The 23,427-nt window shown below is 47.1% G+C and overlaps 1 protein-coding gene across 3 annotated transcripts in view; it reads left to right on the forward strand.

Moving 5' to 3' along the window:
- nr4a3 (nuclear receptor subfamily 4, group A, member 3) overlaps window positions 1-19,012 on the forward strand; it is a 37,581-nt gene extending 18,569 nt beyond the window's left edge. For all 3 annotated transcript variants that reach the window (XM_035394652.1, XM_035394644.1, XM_035394660.1), the window contains 5 exons: window positions 3,180-3,309; window positions 5,663-5,826; window positions 6,406-6,605; window positions 12,016-12,194; window positions 16,878-19,012. In XM_035394652.1, the coding sequence (XP_035250543.1) occupies window positions 3,180-3,309; window positions 5,663-5,826; window positions 6,406-6,605; window positions 12,016-12,194; window positions 16,878-17,167 (963 nt within the window). In that variant the 3' untranslated portion in view covers window positions 17,168-19,012. The remainder of the gene's footprint in view (window positions 1-3,179; window positions 3,310-5,662; window positions 5,827-6,405; window positions 6,606-12,015; window positions 12,195-16,877) is intronic.
- The last annotated feature ends 4,415 nt before the right edge of the window (window positions 19,013-23,427 follow it).

Genomic DNA, 23,427 nt, shown 5'->3' on the forward strand with positions numbered 1-23,427 from the left:
TGAATCGCAGTCAGAACAAAGCCTGCCCAGTATGCCAGTTGTGCACTCCAGTAAAACAACCTATATTAGGAGAAATATGGGTAGAGTTCTCTAGCTTTGTCCTGTATGTACACAGCAAAATGCTCTTGTTTGCTAAAGAAAAGGCTTTGAAGATACATATGTGCTGAACTTCCACGCTCCTCAAATTAATTATTCTGTTTGAGAACAAGAGATTGTTCCCACAGAATAACTACCAATCATACAGGCATGAGTGCAAATGCTGTCACTCTCAGAATTCATTTTTGACTTTTCGTTTACCTGGAGGTTAAGGTGAGGATCTCCCATTTATGTGCAACTGTGGCTGCTCATTCTCACTGGAGCATTTAAGAGCATTAGGATTGCACAGGTGTATGAATACGAATCTCCTACTACCTGAATCTAAGAGCAAGCTCAGTGGATCAGCAGGTCTGATCACCAGATATGAGCTCTGTGCTTTGCGTATGGCTATTGGGCGATAGATATGACTGCACTATAGCTTAGGTCCTCTGACAGCCAGCTGTCCCGTTCTAATTTTGGGGAGACTTCCGTGACAGAGGGGTCAGAGTGTGGCTGGACATGGAAGTGCCAATGTGCTTCTTACCCCAAGGTGAGTTTGCCAAGAAGGAGAGCATGTTATTTGTGGGGCATTTCTGACTGCTCCTTGGCCCCTAGACTGGTACAGACTGTGCGACCATGGGGTGAGACCATGTGGTGCTCACTCTGCAGCTACGTAGACAGGGTCGATGGCTGATGTGAACACTAGCTGTCCCTGGGAAGGACACTTTTTAACCTGTGCCTCCATGTGGCTGTCAGTCGTTAGAGTTAGCGTTGTGTCATCCCCTGTGGGTGGGCAGCATTGGCCTGCTACATGAATTGCCTAACTTGAGGTCTACCCAATCTGGGGAGAAAATGTACCCCTTAACAAAGCAGGCCAATGGAGCTAGTACATGGATCCATGAGGACGCGGCTGGGCCTTTAACACAGATTTGACAATAGGAGGTAGAATGGTGCATGGGGTCCCTAGCAAACTCGTCGTTTTGTTCATAGCTATGAGGACGACCCCATGGATTCACCACAGCATAAGCCTACGGGAGATTGTGTCAGCCAGTTACTGCAACTGGCAGTGCTTCATTTTCACCAATGTGGAAATTATTTTCAGTATTTGTGCAAGATAAAAAGTTGGTTGTTCATGAGAAATTGGCCAAGGCCTACCAGAGATGTAGCCAAAGGAAGGTTTGGGGTGGGGGGTGAAGAGGATTAATCATTCACACCCCCTTCACGTAGATACACACACACACACACACACACACAAAATAAATTCCCAGCTATGCCACTGAGCTAGGAATTTATTTTGTGGCTGTTTTTATAATGTAAATGTTCGCTGAAGTGCTCTATGTTCATATTCAGATTTGTTTTGAGCAGCATTTGTAATTGTAATTGGTGTTATTTAAGACTGAAAGGTGAGAGTAACTTTAAAAAATAAGCTCATTTAGAGAGGGTTTTTTTGGGGGATTTCGTGTTGTTCCGGTTTCAAATTGTTGAATGTGCTTCAAATGCGCTTTAATGTAAGACCACATTAGTAGATGCATTTAATTCACAAACTTGTAATTATCACTTCACATTTTAATAAAAAAATACACTTGTTGAAAAATATGTTAACCATTATTTTACATATATTTAAAGTAATGTTAATGTTAATGCAATTTAGAATTGATGTATATAATCAGTTCACTTATTTAGAAAGAAAAGAAGATGCATATATGATTGACACTGGTCAATCATAGAAATAATGTTGTTTAAAAACTATGCATGGTTCGAATATAAAACAATGGATAAAGAATGCCAAATTAATGGGAAAAGCCTCTAATACAATTTCCAGATATTCTGTCGGGCAGTACAGGGCATTCACTAATGCATTTGTGCGAAAGGAGAAAAACCTAAAGCTCATGCGATAGCAACAATTTTGTGCATACGGGAACCTGTCATTCAGAATTTACCTTTATTATTTTGAAATGTTGCTTTATACCCTTTTCGAGGAAGGGAAACATAAAATAAATTGCTTGGTTATTAGTCTCCTATGGGAATGGACACGTGTGCCGTGCCTGTTCTTAATTGGTTTTATTTGTTTTATGTGCATTAGGGGCATTTACACTTAACGATATTCGCACACTTGACACGGAGGACGCGCTAGGCCGAGCGGAAATGCTGAGTGCCCTCACTGATCTCTATACCAAGTTCATTGCTCTATACAGATTGCTATGGTTAGGTGAATTTGGACTTGACCTTCGTAACCCCGACAATTTCCGTTCATTTATAGGAATGAATTTCCTTTGAAACCATTAGGCTACGCTAAACTGGGCACAAGGGCCTTCTTTCTGGATCGTTCACCCTAAATGCGTGCAACAGTAATCAAATTTTATTTTTATTCATGTTTTGAATTTTGCTGATACTAGAATAACTAATATGAAATTAAAATAAACCATTTTAATGTTTCGAATGCATTTTCCAGATCAAATGAAAATATAATTGTAAGGTCAAATATTAACAAAACTCACTGTAAGTGCGACAAATTGTGTATCATTTATGAATATCTTGCAAAAATACTCGTAGTACCGGCGTGAATGCTGCGTCCTTCGCTAAGTTCCCCGTATTCGCGCGAAGCAGGCTACTCAATTACTTATTGTCATATTTTTCTCCTTGAAACAGTAGTGACGACGGAAATTCGCCCAGAACGTTTTGATTTCATTTTAATAAGGTCAGTAATAATCGCGGGGAGCCAGCCGAGGAGAAAACAGTACCCAGAAGGGCTATTCAGAGGCGCGATCCACAAAACCCCGGAGGAGCTACGAGATGACCCTGGAGTTTCACAAACAATTTTATCACGCCGAGCTGCCTGTCTCGCGGGACCAGCTTCAGCACGCTTGGCGCTCATCCTTATTGTCAGCGGCAATCGCTAATAAAATTGTCCCTCCTGCAGGCCAGCATGTTATGAAATTAATTTTATCTAATTATACTGATGGCACCGTAGCCTTTCACATTATAATTAAAATTTGACCTGCAAGCTTCGTTTTTAATTATTTGCAGGAGGCAAAATCTAATAAAATCAAATAAATAAAGTGTTTGGTTTGCTTATTGTTTCCTCTGCTTCATTGTCTCTGCAGAGAACAGTACAGAAGAATGCCAAGTACGTCTGTTTGGCCAGTAAAAATTGCCCTGTGGACAAGAGAAGACGGAACCGCTGCCAGTACTGTCGTTTCCAGAAGTGTCTGAGTGTGGGCATGGTAAAGGAAGGTAAGCCGCAAACAAACTCACACATACGAGTGAGAATGCCAGCAACGCTTTCCGGACACCTCACATTGTTAAAACAAATTTGCACTCCGGGGTGTGATGTCCGTATTTTATTTTCCTCATTTCCAGCCTATCATGGGAAACCTTTGCATGTGACCTCTCCCTGCACCCTCATTTAGAGACGAGGGGAGGGAGAAACAACCTTAATATAGGCCAGCTTTCTAAGAGCCTGTGAAATACAAGCTAATGATCCCCCCCACCCCTCCTCCCTCCTCCTCCAATACTGACAGTCTTGCTACCATTAAGCTGCACTTGGAGAGATGTGGCTAAAATCAAGGTTCCTCCATTACCACGCTCTTAAACTACAGCAACCAGCACTTCCTGTGTGTTATAATCAGGCCCTCCAAAGAACTAATCATTGGTGGCGGTGCTGTTAATGACTCAACCTATTATTTTGTCACAAGCTGCAGAGCCGGACCGGTGGTGTGTTATTTGCTGGATGGTTATGCTCTGTGATGGCTTGAGACTGTACCGGTGGTGGCTTCTCAGTGGACAGTGCGCTCCACGCCTGTCAGGAACCATAGTTTAAGGCTACAGCAGTCAATATAAATCTCGTCAAGGATTTTCAATAATCCTGCTCTTGCCCTGTTTGCTGGAACCTGCATAAAGGGCCCTGCTGGTGGTGGGACAGTGTCTATTCAGCTTAGTCGAACACTGCTTTAATATATTACGTTTGCTTTCCTTTATATATCTAAACACTATTGATGTCATATTTTGTTGGGAGAAAATGCCTTAATTTATCAGAAAAAGAATTTCCCCTCACATCAATTAGCTCTCAAATTGGTTGTCCCGTATCCCTCATAAATACTGGGATAGCACTGAAGTGCCCTCTACTGGCCAGGAACAGTTGGAGTGCTTTTTCCCGATCACAGCGTCTGTACTACAAGTGCAAACACACCGTGCGTTTCTTTAGCTTAGCTGGGATGCCACTGGTTTTTTCATTTTTGTAAGTACCGATGGATCCCTGACGGAGTGGGATGTATCAGACGCACGGCCGCCTCTACAGTTTTGGTGGCCCTAGAGAAGAATGTTGTTGTGGCTCCAAAGTGCTCAAGCGTAAATCACGCTCACCACTTAAACTTGAGTTGTGTGGCCTTTATGCCTACCGCCTGCCCTGATCAGACACCACAGACTACTGTCTCATCGCTTACGCCCACGAACAGATTCATCCAAATTTGAAAGCAAAAAAAGTTTTTTTTTATTTTTTTTTAATAAAGGTTGTGGTTATATAGGTGCTGGGCAGCAGTGATGAGCAGTGGTGTTATTACCAGCTTGCTGGGTTTTTTAGAACATATTAAATATGCAAATACATTACTGAGGCTTCTACATGAACTGCTTTTTTTTAAAGTGTGAACTGTTATTTTCATTGAAAGGTGCGTGTCATGAACACTTTGATGTAATAAGCCATTGTCCCGTAAGCTTCTCCTGCTAATTTATCATTGATGACAGATTCATCATGGCTTGATATTTCAGCAGAAAATACAAGCTGCTCTTTGAAAAATCTCCTCAATTTGTCATTTTTAAAGGATTTTTAAAATGCATATGAAAAACAGCCAAACGGTCTATACACACAACAAAAGTTTTTTTTTTTAAATCATAGAAAGTCATATTGAGTCAATACGATCCGTCATATTGAAAAACCATCACCCGTGTACTCAGACAACAGCTATGCATGCACATGGGAGGCTGCACGAAGTACAAAGTGTTCTTATGAGTTGGCACTTCTTGTTTTTTGCATTGTGTGTGTGTGTGTTTGTGTGTATTTTAATTTTGAATCACACCATAGAAACTTAGCATGATTTAAAAAGCTGCCTTCAAAGCAACTGGTCTGCTCTGTGTGATGATTGTTCCTTCTTGTGCGTCACAATCCCGGCCAACGTGAAGTGGCTGAAGTGTCTGTCACAGCATGAGGGAGAGATTCTGCTCTAGCAGCCCTCCTCACTTGTAGAACTCTGTGGTATTTTGGTGATTACTGAACTTGCTAAACCATGCTATCGAAGAACAAAAGAAAAAAACAAAAACAAACACTTATTCTTAATTGTAGGGATCGGTTTTGGACATGTTGATTACATCCAGACCTTAATGGCCTAATCATAACCTAATTTTTTTTAAAGGAATTTTTGAAGGGATTTAAGTCACAATTTTGTTAAATATGCCTCTTAATATTAGCCACACATACACACCCCCCAAAAAAATCAGCAAGTGTTCTGCAGTGTCCAAAGCGTTCGGCCCGTTTGTAGTTGTGTTGTGATGCTGTTGAACTGGTTTGTCATCTTGCCCCTCCTGCTCCTCGCAGTGGTCAGGACAGATAACCTGAAAGGGAGAAGAGGTCGCCTACCCTCCAAACCAAAGAGCCCCTTGCAGCCAGAGCCATCTCCTCCCTCACCCCCCATCAGCCTCCTCAATGCCTTAGTGAGAGCGTACTCCCAGTCCACGCCCCGCGAGCTGGACTACAGTCAGGTAAGGCCTGACGGGGGGGCGGGGGGGGTGTGTCCGACTCTGCCACTCTACTGTCCTGGCCTCTCATCAAACTCGCTCTGCTCCTCTTTTCCTCTCCTCATATCTCCCTCTGTCTCTGTCTCTCTCTCTCTTTCTTTCTCTTTCGCTTTCTCTTTCTGTCTGTGTCATTGTGATACTTTGTAGTGTGAATGAAATGTTTAACTCTGTGCCTTAACTTAACCTAATTAAACACAGTTTTCGGTAATGTGACAGCTGAGTGAAGTTTAGTTTTCTGCATTGCATTGGTTCACTGCTGTTCTAAGCACTGGTTTTCAGTTGGAATCCTCCTGTTTTAAAGAGTATTATTCCTGCCATACAGGGGCAAGGTGTTCTCAGTCTCAACCCCATCTATTTCCATCCCTGAACCATCGTGTTAAATAGGATAGATATACGTTGTGTTATGCACAAATATTAAAAGTCCTCTGGAAGCCCATTGGCCCCTCTCCTTCCCTCCAATTCAGTGCCCCTGACCTCCTGTTGCCCCCCCCCCCCCAGTTCAGTTGCACTGACCCCCCAAATTCCCCCCCCCCCCCCCCACAGTTCAGAGCTACTGACCAGCCCACGGCCTCCTCGGACGCCCAGCACATCCAGCTGTTCTACCGGCTGCTGACCAGCTCCATGGAGGTGACGCGGAGCTGGGCCGACCGCCTGCCGGGCTTCCCCGAGCTGCTGCGCGACGACCAGAACCTGCTCATCGACTCCGCCTTCCTGGAGCTATTCGTGCTCCGATTGGCCAACAGGTCAGTCTCCTCCCTCCGTCTCCCTCCCCAGCTCCCCATCTTTGCTCCGGCCCCGGCGCTGCCAGCCCGATAAGCACGGCACCAGCGAAGCGGCGTAGCTCGACACCGGGCTACGCAGCGAGACGGACGTGACGGGGCTCTCTGTGCGTATGCGTGCGCGCTTTGTTTTCGGTTTTTCTCCCCGCGATGACGCCTCGGAGGCCGCTTTTCTCCATAAAGCGCCGTGCCGCCCACCAGGCCCCTCTGTTCCGTTTGAGGATTTTTAAAACGCTGCCATCGCAGGCTGAGTCACGCCGGACCCGTGCGCAGTTTAAAAATGGATATTGTGTCCATGAAGAGAGGCGCAGGAGTAATTGAATAATTAACTTGTTGATTTATTTGCAGCGCGGGAGGTTGAGTGATTCAGTGCCAGAGCTGCGGAGATAATGAGTCTCTGCAGAGTAGTGGGCTTGTTACTGTAATTACACTCACACGCATACCCACACACACACACACACACACACGCACATACACACACACACACACACGCATACCCACACACACGCACATACACACACACACACACACACACACACACACACACACACACACATACCCACACACACGCACATACACACACACACACACACACACACACACACACACACACACACGCACATACACACACACGCACATACACACACGCACATACACACACACACACACACACACACTCACACGCATACCCACACACACGCACATACACACTCACACGCATACCCACACACACACACATACACACACACGCACATACACACACACACACACACACACACTCACACGCATACCCACACACACGCACATACACACTCACACGCATACCCACACACACACACACACACACACTCACACGCATACCCACACACACGCACATACACACACACACACACACGCACGCATGCATACCCACACACACACACACACACACTCACACGCATACCCACACACACACACACACACACACACACACACATGCATACCCACACACACACACACACACACACACACACACACACATGCATACTCACACACACACACACACACACTCACACGCATACCCACACACACACACACACACGCATACCCACACACACACACACACACACACACATACATACACACACACACACACACACACACACGCATGCACACACACGCACACACACACACACGCATACCCATGCACACACATACACACTCACACACACACATGCATACCCACACACACACATGCATACCCCCACACACACACACACACACACATTGATAGCCCAAAACATGCATTTCCTTTCTATCGGAGGACATGGGCAGAGGGTGCCAGCCCAGGGAGAGTCTGAGGCGTGGAATGCGCGAGCCGCGGACCGTCTGAAAGCTTGTGCATCACCGCCCCCATCAGGCCGTCCGTTTAACGCGGCTCGCGTCCCTGCAGTCGCGTCTCGAGCGCACACGCGGGTGCTCAGGCAGCGACGTCCCTTTTCACTGTTCTTCAGCTCTCTCTCTCTAAGTGGCGATGGGCTCTCTCACCCGTGGCCGTCGGAGAGGTGGGGGGGGGGCGGCGGTTTGAGAGGCGCCTGCAGCGCGGGCCCAGAGCGCGAGTCGGGTTCGGCCGCGCGCGTTGCCGTGGGAGCCCCGCTGACCGGCCTGGGGAATGCGCCTGTTTAAATTTATGGGGCGGTAGCGGGGCAACGGGGGCCCAGCCAGGCCCACCGCCGTGGGGGCTCTCCCCCTTTTGTGTTAGCGGTTGTCCGGGACGGAGGCCCGTCACGCTGGGGCTCACTCGGGACAATCGCCCCACCCCCACCGCGCTGATCCCCTTTCTCCCCCACCAGCCCCACACAAAGGTGTTACAAGGACAGGGACCCCAGAACAAGGGAAATGACTGGCCTACAGTCAAAGCTCTGTTCCACCCACAGAGTACAGCCCTAGGTACAATAGGCAGTTGTTTTAGTTTCGCAGTTGACTAGTGGGTGGGGATGGAAGTAGAGTGGGTTTGTTGTCATAACTGACATCTTGGTCGTAGCTTCAGGAATCAAGCTATTCAGCAAAGAAATATATCTGTTTTATAACAGATAATTCAAGGCCTTCTTCCTCATTGACAGTGGAATTCTCAGCCGTTCCATAAACTCACCCTTTTCGCAAATGCTCAGGGTTTTGGGAAGTGTTCTTTTGAGTTGCGCTGCGCGAAGTTGGCCCGAGTCACAGGTGTGTCACGGGCCGGGGGGTGGGCGGTGATTCCACAGCCGCGCCGGGGGGCCGTAGGCCGGGGAACTCTGACTCAGTCGAGACCGGGGATTCAGCCGGGCCTACGTCAGGCACCGGTACCTTCTGATGAACTCCCACAGCACGGGGCGAGACGCGGCACAGCCAGACAGCTGCTGCCTGCTCCCAGCGGCAGCCATCTTTTCCCGCCCCTCCCAGCTCGGAGAAGCCAGCCTGCTGGTGGCTGGAGTCATTTCTGTTCTCCTTGTGGAAGGAGCTTGTTAGCAATGACAAGAAACCCGCCTCCCTGCTCACAGCACATAAAATTCCCTGAAAGAGACACTGTTTGCTTGCAAGCCTGCTCCCCCACAATTTCCCTACAGCCATGGCAGTGAAATAATAAGACATCTCAATTCCCGCTGTCAAAGGGGACTTTGTTCTGCGTCTCGCTGCCGAGCTTTCGCCGAGGAATCCGGCTGTTCCCACGAGCGCCGTCTCCCCTTTCACACTCCACCCTCGTAGCACATGGCCGCCGCCACCATATTGCGAGAGGAAGCACGATCGCGGCTCGCTTCGGCAAGCGACGCCTGGCGCTAAATTTGTCACCGGCTGATGAGGTTTGGACGCAGAAGGGCCTTCTGTCGCAGACGCGTCGCGACCCACGGACCGCAGCGTCGGGCGGTCGCTTCCGGAGCGTCCCTGCGACTCTGTGACGCACTGGTGCGCGGTGCGCTGTACTTACCCCCCCCCCCCCCATCTCTCCAAATATTTAATGGAAGCTGAAACACAAAGGGAGAGAAATGCAGGCAGTCCTCCTCTGCCCCCACCGTGACCCTGTGGAACAGTGACCCGAGAGGCTTGCATCTAAAGGCCTGTTCTGCTCAATACCCTCTCCTTGTCTCTCCCCTCCTCCAGAACAGAGAGCAATTTGTTTTTTCCATCTGTGAGAACTGATGTTACTGTCAGTTATTTATTGAGTTGTTAGGGAACAGGAGAGTTTCCGCAGTGACCGTTGGAGCTGAGGGGGAGGGGCTGTTCGTAGGAGGGCTCCATGGAACATATAGAAACAGTAAAACCTATGACATGCTATGAATTCTGAAAAGCTGGGGTAACACACCACCAGCTATTCAAATGGGCAATTGTGTAGCGTGGCTGAGCCGTATGGTGCCACCCACTATGCGGAATCTGTTCTGCAAGGTTATAATTAGGCACAGCAATATTTAATGTACACTTGGTTAAACATGGATAATTGCTGTTTCCATAAAACTGGACTTTCTACTGGCAGCTCAGAGGGTGCTCATCAGAGCAATTATCGGCGCTTGTAGAGCATGACCCACAACATAAGTTAAGGTGTTAAAGCAGCGAGGAGATTTCAGACAAGCAGTCATGGCAGAACTCTGCAAAAAGCAATTAAAATGGCTGAATTGGGGCTAACGTTGTGGGGAGGCTAAAGGCTAAAGGCTTAGGTATGTTTGGTGCCTCAGTGTGCGGTTCTACTGAGCGCCTTCTGTTCCCTCGGTCCAATATCGCTCCCTGCCTAAAAAATTCCCCACACCCCTCCCTGACCTCCACTTATTACCCCATTATGCCTTGCTCTGCCCCTGCTCTCCCACTTTTGCCCTGTACCCCCACCACCCCACCGCCTTTGCTGTCCACATCTGGAGCCTCCAGCCTTTAATATGTACTGACTTGTGCTGCCTGCCTCCAGGGCAGATGAGGGGGGAACTTAAATCCATTAGTCAGTATTAATAAAGCACATGTTTTCTGATTAGCCGCACCCCAGGGCAGCAGACACAGCCGGGGTAATGAGCTTTTAATATTCCTTGCCACTTGTGTCCCTTTCCCTCTGCAAATGGTGAGAGGGAGAGAGAGAGACTGTGTGTGTGTGTATGTGTGTGTGTGAGAGAGGGTATGGGTCAGAGTGTGTGTGACAGAAAGAGTTTGTATGTGTGTTTGAGAGAGAGTGTGTATGTGTGTCTGTGAGGGAGTGTGTGTGACAGAAAGTGTGTGATATAGTGTGTTTGTGAGCATGTCTGTGAGTGTGCATCTCTCTTCAAAAAAAAATGGAAAGAAGGAAAGGGAAACAGAGCCTGAGAATTGAAGGAAATGTTTTATGTTATGTTTTTATGTATTTATGTTGCTTCAAAAGTAAAATCCAAACTTCTTTCATACAAAGGAAATTGATTGGAAATAAATTGATAACAATTTTTTTTTCTTCTTGAATCTTACAAAATGGAACCAACAGAAATGAAATGCTGGAAAAAATTGTTCTATGCAGTAACTGTTCATAAACACTCCCATATACAGTGAAATGCAAACCTATTGGGGCAGTGACACATTTTTTGTCATTTTGGCTCTGTGCTCCAGCACATTGGATTTGAAATAAAACAATGCACATGAGGTTAAAGTACAGACTGTCAGCTTTAATTTGAGAATGTTTACATCCATATCTGGTGATCCCTGTAGGAATCACAGCCCTTTTTATACATAGTCCCTCCATTTTATGGGAGCAGATGTAATTGGACAGTTGACTGCTCAACTGTTTTTTGGCCAGCTGCTTGTCTTTGCAGCATTAATCCATGCACTGGAAACCTAATGAAAGGTCTAGGGTTGATTCTAGGCATTTGCAAAGGTTAACAGACAGACGAGACTAGTATTAATCTCCACTAAAGTTATGGAAAGAGGAAAGTGAGAGAAAGAAAGAAACTGCTCATAATCCAAAGCACCCCCCTTCCTCCTGTGAAACATTGTGGATTCCAGGAATATTTTTAATAGGTTTATTTCGGAAAACACAACTTTAATTACTTGCATTCCTATCTTTGATATGTGGTTCTCACCAGTGCTTCTAATTTGCCGTTATTGTAATTGTTTCCGTGCCCAGGGTCTTAAAATCTGAATGGTGAGGGCCAATGGGAGCTCAGGTTGTTAATATGTGATTCCTGACATGCCCTTCCATTGTTGTTGTTGCCAATACTCATTACAAAACTGCGACCATTCTGAGGCAATTTGTTAATGAGAGCAAGAAGACTGATGCTGTTCCTTGCCGAGGAAAAAGAAAATCCAGCCGAACAAAGCCAGTTATGCACCCTCAGAGAGGAGCTGAGATCAACATAATGACAGTCACGAGGCTGAATCGGTCTGAAACCGTCGCTTTCCCCTTGTTGTGCCGCAGGTCCGTTATCCCAGAGGACAAGTTTGTGTTCTGCAACGGGATGGTTTTGCACCGGTTCCAGTGCCTTCGGGGGTTCGGGGAGTGGCTCGACTCCATCCGGGATTTCTCCTCCCACCTGCAGAGCCTTAACCTGGACGTGTCGGCCTTCGCCTGCCTGGCCGCGCTGGTCATGCTCACAGGTAACTACCCGCTTCCCCCCGCCCCCCCCCCCCGCCCCCCCCAGCCTCCAACGTAACTCCCGTCCTCGGACGGGATCCTCGCCGCGCCCGCGTTCGAGCCTTTAATGCGCCGTGGCCAGCCGCTCGCGCGCGGCGTCCGATTACCGCGTTTCCGCGCGCGTTCGGCGCCGCCTCTCTTTGTGAAGGCGGTGGTTAATTAGTCTTTCTTCCGCCGCTCTCTCTCGCCGCGCGCGCGGCCCGGAGCGCGATTGTTCGGCTGATTCGAGGCGCGGTGTTAGGTGCAGGTGCGCGGCAGGTGCCGCCGGAGATCGAGCGCATCTGCTCCGGCGCAGATGGCCGGCGCTCTGATGCAATTAGAGCCGGAGTGTGAAACGCCGGCCGCCCGCGGCAGACGCCGTCTTTCCCGCGGTGGGTGCCGGTGTGAGAGCACCTGAGAGAGAGAGAAAAGAGCGCTTCTGCTAGCAATGATTTATTCTGCCGGGATATGAACAAAGCTCATCTGACATGTGGCAACAATTTTTGGGCTTGTGTGTGTTTTTATTTTCTTCTTTTTTTTCTTACACACGCAGTCCACTGCTTCCCCCTCTGATTCCTGCTCTCAGAATTTTCGGTTTTGCTGAGTTTGTTTTCTTTGGCTCTTATAAAGCTGACCAGTGACTTCAGAAAACAGGGACTTTTATTTTGGAAGCGTGGTGTGGAGATGGCAGGGGAAGTAGAAGGCTAGGGGCAGTGTAGCAGTGGTGAGTGGAAATGGTGACTGGCACGAAGGTAGCAAAGGACATAATGACAGCATTTGGGGCAATAAATGAGGACTGTGTGGGTCACAAAGAGATGGGCATGAGATGGGCTGTAAGACGAGCAGGAATGGGGACACAGGGAAGACCTCAGAGGGATTTAGCAGAACAAGAGCTGGGAGAGATGGGGGAACCTCAAATGTCACATCTCCTCTCGCACACAGAGACAGATGCATCATTAGAACTACAGAGCACATAAGAACTCGATACAGTGCAGCAGCATGCGGCAGGACACAGTCCTGGGCATTCAACTCACACCTTATCTATAGTATGCCCTCAATTCAATTCAGTTCAGTTTATACTTATTTGTATAGCACTTTTTACAGAGACACTGTCACAAAGACGCTTTACAGTGGAAATACAAAAGAAAATTGGGCAAAAATCTTGGGAGGAACCCGGTTATAGGGGGGCCCATCCACCGCTGTAAAGATAGAGTGAATGGTAACAGAAATTTCATGAGGGGTCTAGCAGAATCAGAGGTAGTTAAATTAACTGGTAAAGTAGGCAGTCCAAGCAGAGAGATGTATAATAATATGCAATTCAGAGGGGTTGGGTGATGCATCTTGGGCTCCAGGTTGCATCATGGAGTGGGCTTGAACCAGGAGAGGGACAAGACTAGAGCGGTCTACAAACTCAGGGTGGGGGAAGGGGCGGAAGCCCCCGGGAAGAAAACAGAGAAGAAGAAGGATTAGGCAGTATATAATTATGAGATTAACTGCTGCATACGTAGAGAGCTGAGTGTAATATGGAAAAGCCCCAGTGCGCTATGCTATGGCTGCATATCTAAGAGATGTGAAGAAAGGAGGTATACACAATCATGAGAGTGATCCTGAACATCTGACAGTACCTCAACTAGGCACAGGACAGCGAGCCTGAGTGTTTGCATGCAGTGACAGGGCAACAGCAGAGCATTCCCCCAAGTATACCTGTTACATGTGTTAAAGTAAATATTGAGAGGTCTTTCAGGAGCATCGCTGTTTGTGGATGCTGCTTCGCTCTAATCAATTTGTACAAATGCAATAACGCCTTAATAACAGCATTTGTGAATAAATCCGCAATTTACTGTGAACGCACCCGGTCACCACCGGGTGAAGAACGCTCCATTACGGTAGAAACATATAATGCGGAATTAAGTTCTTCTTTTGCGGTTCGTGTTTGTGTTTGTGCGTGTTGCCTAGTGACAGACACTGAAAAACCTGCAGGAACGGGCTCCTGATGAATGGCAAATGTGGCCGGATCGATGGATTGAATAAGTGTGTGTGAATAAGCACAGCAGGGAGATTAGCTTTGGACGACAGCGGCCTGAGGATACGAAGGTTCACGGAGACAAGACAGAGAGAGGGAGGGAGGAAAGGAGGGAGGGGGGGAGGGAGGGAGGGAGGGAGGGGGGTGGGAGGCCATAGTGTTAAATCTCCCTTCCTTTCTTCTGGTGCCACACTGCCGCTTCTGACCTCCAGTCCCAGTCTTACAGTTCACTCTGTCCTCCTACAGTCTCCCTCTCTCCCTCTTTCTCTCTCTCCTTTAACCCATACCGTTCTTTTGCTCACTCTCCCTATTCCGTCTTCACGTTCTCTCTCTTTTCCACACACGCCCATCCGCCCATCCTTTTTTAGTCCATTGTGCAACAAATGGGATTGGGAGAGTCAAGAATACTCTCGCAAAATTCGAGAACAGTCCTTATCAGGAAAATGAGCCGAATTCCATCTTGTCTTGTGATGCTTTCGGAGTCAAATTTAGTCTCAAATTGGGTGGAATGTCTCCAGACACTGTCCGGTCTGTGGCGAGGTCGGGCGCTGGACGTATGGCGGGTCAGCGTCTTTGTGTTTCTGACTGCGTCGCCCGTGTTTTTGAAAGGGGGGGGGGTGGGGGGGTGGGGGGGGACAAGCAGAGCAGCCGCTTCCCCAGCCCCTGTGTGCTTTCCACAGCCCTCACGCTGATGCATCTCAGATCAAAGCCTCCGAGCCGGACGGTCGCGGCGCGGGGACGGCGAAGCAGCGCCAAGCGAGGCTTTGAGCTGGAGGACCCGCCACGCGTAATGCAGGCCGCGGGGCCCATTTGGGTACACGGCGGCTTTGAAGTCGGTTCTGAGCGGGCTGTTTGTTTGCCATGATTCACTGAGGGATCAAATGAGCGAATGTGCAAAATAAATAAATAAATAAATGAAACTAAATGGAAACTCAACTCAAGAGGCGCTGCAGCCCGGGGCCCTGAAATGACAGCACCGGCCGCGCCGCCGACCTCAAACTAAAAACGTCTCTCCCCCGACTCTTGGGTCGCGGGGAGAGCCGCCGTCTAATTTGACTTCCCGAGGGCGCGCAGCGGGACGCTCCGCGGACGCGTATTGGGCTGTCGGGGGGAAAGAGTCGCGGAGCTGTCGGGCGGCCCCCTCCCCCAAACGGCTACCACCTCCGGAGGAGCACTTAACTCTCTGGCGGAATCGACCGGAGCGCCATGGTGCTCTCCTCACAAATGGGCCGCCCGGCCGCGTCGATCCCGCCCCTCCATCGCCCGCGCGCCGCCGCGGCACTCCCGCCTATCGACTGCACTAAAAGTATTCGCCGCACAAAAAAGCGCCATTGATTACGTCCTGGGAGGTGGAGGGTGAAAAGAGAGGGAAAAAGAAGAGAGAGAGAGAGAGAGAGAGAGAAGCGAGAAATGGCGAGAGAGGGGGACGGAGAGAAAGACGGAGAGAACTGGTCGCTTCGAGAAAAGGAACAATGTGGTTCATGGTCTGGCGTTTCTGACAAGCCGGTCGTCATCGCTCTTTCCTCCTACAGCCTTTGTTTATTTCAGCATACCACCGCAGGTGGAAACTCCGCATGTCTGCGTGGCTAGCTGACCCCCCTTCCCCACCACCGAACCACACACGCACGCACACACACATTCTCTCTCTCACTCTCATGCGCACACACTCTTTCCATTGCTAACCGACCCCCTGTGGGGTACCTGTGGTTTGTATGGGGGAAATGGGGTCACAGAGAGATATTGACACAATGGTGGGAAAGGTTTTGATCTATACAGAAGTTGGGCAGTATGTTTGCAGCTGTCCTCATCAGGGAGTAGGAGTAGAACTTCCTTCTCAGTTTAGAGGACTCTACTCACCATGGGCAACCAAGTGAGGGTGGCACCAGCTCTGGCCCTCAGTCCCCTGCTCACAATCCCTACCTCACTCTGTCTGACAACAATTGCCTGTGAATTTCATGGCCTGGCTATAAATCGTATTCTTACTTTGTCAAAAAAAAAAAAGGTAGACTTCACAGGCATTTCATTCCACCGAACATTTATTTGAAAGTATCAAGATATTTCATTTCTCTTTCTTTTCCTTTTTTGTTGCAGTTATTTATGTCTGGCAAGATTAAAAGGCTGTACACTCTGTTCTCTGTACAGCCACCGCGGAATAAATTAGTATCACATTAACAAGCCCCCTGGTCTAAAGCCCTTGCCTGTGCCTTGACTGCGGGGTTGCCATGGCAAACTTAATTTGTGAGAGGCCTAATCGTGTTTGGCTGCTCAGAGTGCTGTATAATCCTGTTAATTGTTGAGCGTCGGGTGCTTGTGTTTGTGTCTGGCTCTCGGAGCGGTGCGGTGTGTGGTGGCATGCAGTGGGACAGGAGAGGGGCACCGGGGGGTCAGGGGTGTGAGCCGGAGCGAAGGATTCGCCCCCACAAAGGAGGGTTTCTCAGCCGCTTGTGTTTTAAGATTTATTGTCAAAAGTGCGTACCGTTTACAACATTTACAATGTGTTTACAGCGTTTCGCTTGCCATGTTCATGTCTGGAATGAGATTGAGCTGCCATAAAATTCTCACCAGTACGCTTGAGCCCATGATTTATCTCCCCTTGTTTCTCTCCCCTCCCTCTGTCTCTCTCCCCCTCTTTTTCTCTCTCCAGAACAGTGCCCGGGATTAAAAGAACCAAAGAAAGTGGAGGAGATCCAGAACAAGATCATCTGCTGCCTGCGGGATCAGCTGGGCTTCGGAGCGGGCGTGCCCGTGGGCGGGGCGGGCGGGGCGGGCGGAGCCTCCAAGGCGCCGGCCTCGCTGAGCCGGGTGCTGAACGTGCGGGCGGAGCTGCGCTCCCAGCGCACGCAGGGGCTCCAGCGCATCTTCTACCTGAAGCTGGAGGACCTGGTGCCGCCGCCGCCCGTCATCGACCGCTTCCTGGACACGCTGCCGTACTGAAGGAGGCCTCAGCCAGCAAGCCGCGCCCGCTAGCCCCGCCCCTCGCCCCGCCCCCCTCGCTGCACGGCACAGCAGGCGTCTCCCGCTCTTCTCCGCCCCCGTGGAGACGCCGCTGCCACTGTCAGAAGCCCCGCCCTCAGCGGCTGTGAATTGGCTCAGAGGGCCCGAAGGCCCGAAGGCCCCAAGGCCCCGATCCGGAGAAAGCGAGGAGATCCACTCACCTCTTTCAGCCTGGATAAAATCCTGTGGTCCAAATGAACTCTCAGACCGGGTTTAAATTTGTTGTCATAATTTTTTTAATCAATCAATTGCTTTCTATTTTCTATCTCTTCTTTGTTTTTTCCCCATCTGGGGGGGGAGGGGAAGTAATCATTGGCAAACTAAAGAGGGGAAAATAGACGTTCCCCTGTCTGAGTTAGGTTTTTTCCCCCTTTGCGATGGTGGGCAGCGTGATTTTAGCTGTTATTCTGTAGGGAGTTTTTTTGTGGAAAAGACTCTGACCCAATCTGGTCTCTGAGACAGGTTGGCATGCACTGTTAGAGCTACACCTGTAGTGCAGTTGTGTGTAATATAACGTCCCGAAGTTTTTATTTCGGGTAATCAATGAACTCTGCGATTTATTTTTCCTTTTTTTTCTTCAAAAAGTCAAGTCAGTGGATGTTTGTATCAAATTGTATCGCAGGCCAAGAGCATCATATGTGGATGTCTTTGGTGCATTCAGATTATGTAAGGTTCCTCAATACATGGGCAGCCATGTTCTGTCTGTGGTCAAGACTTAACATATTTTACAGAGTGAATAAAAACGAATACATACGAACACACACGGCAAGTTCATAATGGCAGTTTGCTCCTGTATTTTAAGTGCAATTTCTTAAGTGCTATCTTAAACAAGAGAGAGTGATTCTCATTACTTTATCAAACTCTAAATTATTTTAATACTAAAACACAGAAAGTAAAAGAGTTTAACGGTTTTAAAACAAAACAAGAAAAAAAAGCTAAATAAAGCAAGAGATAATAGCCAATCGATCGCACTAACTTTTGATGACGGAGTTCCACAAACTTGAATTTGCTGTAGCAGTTTTTTAGGAAACTGATCTTAGGGGTAAGACAACGGAATTGGGAGCGCTGAGAAGGTGTAGACAGATAAAATTAGGCTTAAAGCACTTAGACCTTCACTGAGAAAGTTGGAGGCAAAATTGGGAAGTGGTCTGTTCATGGTCTCAGGAGGATGGACATCTGGGTGGGTGACTTAGGGGTAGAGGGAACAGGATCGAGGGCCTATGGCAGGACATCGAGGACTGGCACGATACATTCCGCATTCATACTCTTTTTTTGTATGTTTATATTGTTGATGCCATTTATTAAGATGACAGAATTTGTTGCATAATGTCTTTATTTGTACAAAAAAGGAAAAAAAAGATTATATGCATGGTATATTGTATTGGCTTCGCCTGTATTTATTGCAAAGACTGTCAGCCCTACTTAGCTCTGTTCTTAACTCAGTGCTAACCAAGGGCTTGATTGCACACTGACTTCAAGAGTTCAAGCAAACAAAACAAAATGGCAGTGGTTTTAAGTAACAGAAATCAAATTATATAAATATATAAATATATATATATTATATATACAAAACTAATATTTTGAAGTGTTTTTATCTGATAGCTTTTTCAAATATTGTGGTACGAGTTGTGAATTGTTTTTTGAAGAAGAGAAACAAAAAGAAAAAAGAAAAATACTTTTTTCAATGTCCTTGGTTTCTTTTTCTGTTTCGTTTTTTTTCCCCCTTCGGTTCACTGGAGTTTCTGTTCAGCACTTTGAAATCATAAAATAGTACTGATTATTTTGTCTGAGAGTGTTGTGTGTTTGTTTGTGGACCTTCATCTCACCACAAATGGGTTTTCATAAGTATTGATAGTTAGTACTGGGGGAAAAAAACCCACTCCATCGAGACTATTTCTTGGCTTGCAATACTAATATCCAGCAAAAATTATTGAACGGATTATGCAACAATGGCCAAGGAAGACAGAAACCAGCCTTTCTCAGGGTTCATATTTACATTTTCAGAATATTCTGGAATTGAGTCACCAGTGATGTAAGTTTGATGCTAAATTTGTTGGTGGTGCTCGCTTCTTGGATACAGTGTTAGAACCTCAGAAATACCCTCGCGGGCATTGGTTGAGTCACTTTACTGAGGTCCAGCAAAGGTGTTTCAGTCCCAGCTTCCTCGTCAACCGCAGTTGGTCCCTAGTTGCATGGTCCCTATCTTGCATGTGTCACACACACGTGTGTATACAGTATGCAGCGAAACATCAGCACGCATGGGCTACTGCGCACAGAGGGATCATTTCTCCAGTAGATGCGTCAGGTGAACCTCATTATGCCCCTCCTATTTAAAGCATTATTTAATGGAAAAAGGTGCATTCACCTGAGGCAGATAATAATGTAAAGCCTAACCAAAAGCAGGATCCTCATTTCTTTGGAAGTTGTTTATTTGTTGCAATCAATAAGCACTGCCCAGAGAGAATAAAATAAACAGCACTTACATACCACGTGTAAATTTAGCACAGCACAGCAATGGAGAACATTGACATTTTCGGCTTTTGACAAGGCAACATACACCTTTTACCATTTTTAAGGGTAATTCTTTAACACAGTCAACAGCTTGTTCATATTTCAGGTTATTTCAGGACAGAGCGACTTACACATTTTACTAGTTTTAGTTTCGTTCTTCGACAGTTGACAACTGGAAATTCACCGAAGTGGTTCTGTTGAAGTCCATTGCTCAAGTGTACAAAGGCAGTGCCATGCTCCAGATTCCATCCCACCACCTCATATTTATGGCACTGGTTCTCTATCCATTATCCTACGTAGCCACACAGTGTACCTTCATTTGTTTAGAAGAACACAAGCCAATACACCAAATAAATATGTAAAATAATAAACTGGCTCAACAAAATCAACTGAAAAAAAGATGTATTCCAAAGTTCCAAATAGTTTGCCTTCATTTATAAGTACTCATAACCTTCGCTGTTTAGGGATGCTAATGTTTGATACAATTCTCTTGCATTCCCATGACTTGAAGCCACAATTACTGTGAACTGAGATAGGACTACAAAAAAGAGGATTTCAGGTTGCCATTGGAATTGACCTACTATTGTCTTCCCATGCACAGGAAGATAAAATATATTCTAAGTGCACCATGAGATATGTGAAATAATCCCACAACTAACTGTGAACAACATTTAATGTTGTGCGCATACACACACACACACACACACACACAACAGATTTGTCTTGATATGAATAGGGTGAAACCTGAGCTGAAACGAAGTTGTCAGTCATGTACATGTAAATTTACCGGGTCTGACAGATACCAGATACCCCTTCAGCGTTAATTAAAAAGTCCCATCCCATTAGAGCAGATGAGAACTGGTCACACCTTAAAGGGGTTAGCAGCTCTCTGTGAGGGCCAGAGGGTGAATGGGGGAGAGGTGGGGGTTAAATCCCTTTCGACCCGGCCAAGGAAGGGGGGGAGGTTGGGCCAATGTAATATTAAACAGCCGTGAAGAAGCCTCTATTAAGCGCACTCCTCTCATCCAGATGGCTGGCATGCTCCTGTTTATCCTGGGGTGCGCGGCACCTGTGACGCATAGGCACCTGTCAGTGGCGCTCTGACTGGGGAGCGTGACATCCTCTCCTGCGCTTGTCACGCACTGGTTTTAGACACAACAAAAAGGAACGCCCCCAAAATCCTCACAACACCCCTTTACCGATTGTCCTACCTAGCAGTCCCCACTCGCTGTGATGAGCTTGGCTTGGTAGACATACAGGTCTAGAAGCTGCGTGTCATATTTACGGGACCAAAATGGTTGTTTACTTCCTAAAAAAAGTATGCTCCCTAATATACTCAGCAAAATCCCAGAAATAAGCATATTATGTTGGGATTTCCACTGGGCTCAACAACTTTCCTCAGTAGTAGGCAAGTGCACTGATTCGGACACGGCCCTGGTGTGACTGCAAAATTCCAGTTTCTCATGGTCTGTCCGCTTGTCTTCACCTGGCCTGCCATTTCTCCAGATCGCTTATCACACGAGACCTCTGGCACACATACCAGTATTATAGTAAACCTGTATGATCCTGCATTAGACTATGACAAGATGTACCCTGAGAGTCCACCAACGCGGCTCACCACAGCTGCATAAAACTGCTAATACACTGCTCATTGGCACCCTGGAGGCTGTATGAATTATTTAAATAGCCCAAGTTGGGAAATCAGTTGCAAGAAATCCTGCAGATGATGGGCCAGAATTAACAGACCTGTTCCCTTAGCACAGAGTTAGAGTGCTCAAAGAGGGGATTAATTGGGGGGGGGGTGGGGTGCTGCTGAAGAGTGGGATTAGTAAGGTTCTTATGAAGGAGACAACAAGCTACATTATTGGTGGCAAAAATGACAATGATTACCTGCTATGGAAAACATATCCAGTCCTGTACTGGGGCCATTAACTGACCCTTCTGTTGCAAGAGACTCTTTCTCCATACATTTACAGATCTTTTAAGCACCTCAAAACATTGTGGCTTGAGTGCCTTTTGATTTTCCTGTGGTTTGCAACAACCATCCTTGTGCCCGCCTAAAAGCATACAGAGACCTTCGAGCGAGTGTTGTGGCCTCACAATCCCAGCCCTGGTTTCACCCTGAGGCCCCAGAAGTGATGTGAGGACCATGTATGTCTACGGCATCACATGCCACCATTTTTGAAACTTTTTCGGTCAGAGCCCAGCTCTCATTCGGTGGCTTTCGGTGCACCCACGCGTTGGGACTCCCCAGAAACTGCACACTGAGTGCATCAGCCAAGGTTCTGATGGCCTCGAGCAGCCACATGTGTGGGGAGTGACAGACGCTCTTCAAAGCCTCTGTTTCCTTTTTAGAAACGGTCTGTAGGAGACAGTGGGGATGGCTTCTGATACACAAGTGGCTGGAACTGAAAGAGGCAAGCACGCACGCTATCTGTCCCCCTTTGATGCGATGGTTATCGCTACTTCTAACCGAGAGACAGAAAGAGAGGGAGGAAAAGACAGAGAGAGGGAGAGACCTTGCTTTAATTCTAATATCTCAAGGGAGCAACGGTGAAGTTCAAATGCTAGGGGTCAAACGGGTTCGCTTTCAACCACATTTTCCATCCTCCTACTCTTCGGCTTTGTTATTCTGTGGCTGTACTGCAATACTTTCTCTCTCATTCAATGCTACTGCAGCGTTATCATGCTTATGGTGACATACCAGCAGCTTACTTCACCTCGTGTTGCATTGCTCCACTGCTGAACACTCACATTGAACACGCTTAATTTGTCTGGAAAAAGAAGATTTTTGTTTTCAACACAATCACATCATGTTACATCCGTGCAGCCAGGTGGTTATTCATTATTATTATTGTGTACTTGCTTTACTGACAGCCATACCAATGCATGTAATTTACATGTTAAATATATCCTCCATTAAAAAGGATATACAAAATGATTTATATTCATCTTCTTGTAATGGGAAATGCTGTTCCAGGAGTTTAAAAATTCTAGGTTGCCCCAAGTTGCATATTATGGGTACATTCTTTCGTACTAAGAATGTTGAACATACACTGTATACACATTGTTCTGAAAGAACATAAACCTCTGTTTTCAACAAGGGTAATTGATCAAGAGATTGGCTGTAACAAACACAGCATACCCAGGGGTTCCCCAGGACTGAGTTTGGGAACCACTGGCATAGAAGTGCAGGATGTACTTGTACCCCACTGAGTACATAATGGTATGAATATGAAATTTAAACAAATGCTTTTCTGTGATAAAAAGGCTTTACTAATTAATACACACTGAACAAACTCCACAATATCACATCTCCTGAGAAGTCGTGAGTCTGTGAATCACGATTAATCACGTTTAACCTTTCACTCAAGCCCTAACTGGTACTTTCCATGAACTGTTTTACAGTAACAGTTGTAAATATGAATTCAAATGAATTGGATTTTTTTTTTGATTGGTTGTTTTAATAGAATGATCAAAAGAGGGGAAGTTGCACTCTCTCTATCTGAAAATTATTACATTACATTACATTACAGGCATTTAGCAGACGCTCTTATCCAGAGCGACGTACAACAAGTGCATTGGTTCACGATGTAGAGGTGCAAAAGAAACACTAGAGTGAAGTAAGGATCGTAGTGCCAGAAGTGACCACATCGATCAGGACTCCAACCCTGTAGAGTAAGTAATTA

This window comes from Anguilla anguilla, chromosome 1 (assembly GCF_013347855.1).
Source record: "Anguilla anguilla isolate fAngAng1 chromosome 1, fAngAng1.pri, whole genome shotgun sequence".
NCBI classification, from domain to species: Eukaryota; Metazoa; Chordata; class Actinopteri; order Anguilliformes; family Anguillidae; genus Anguilla; species Anguilla anguilla.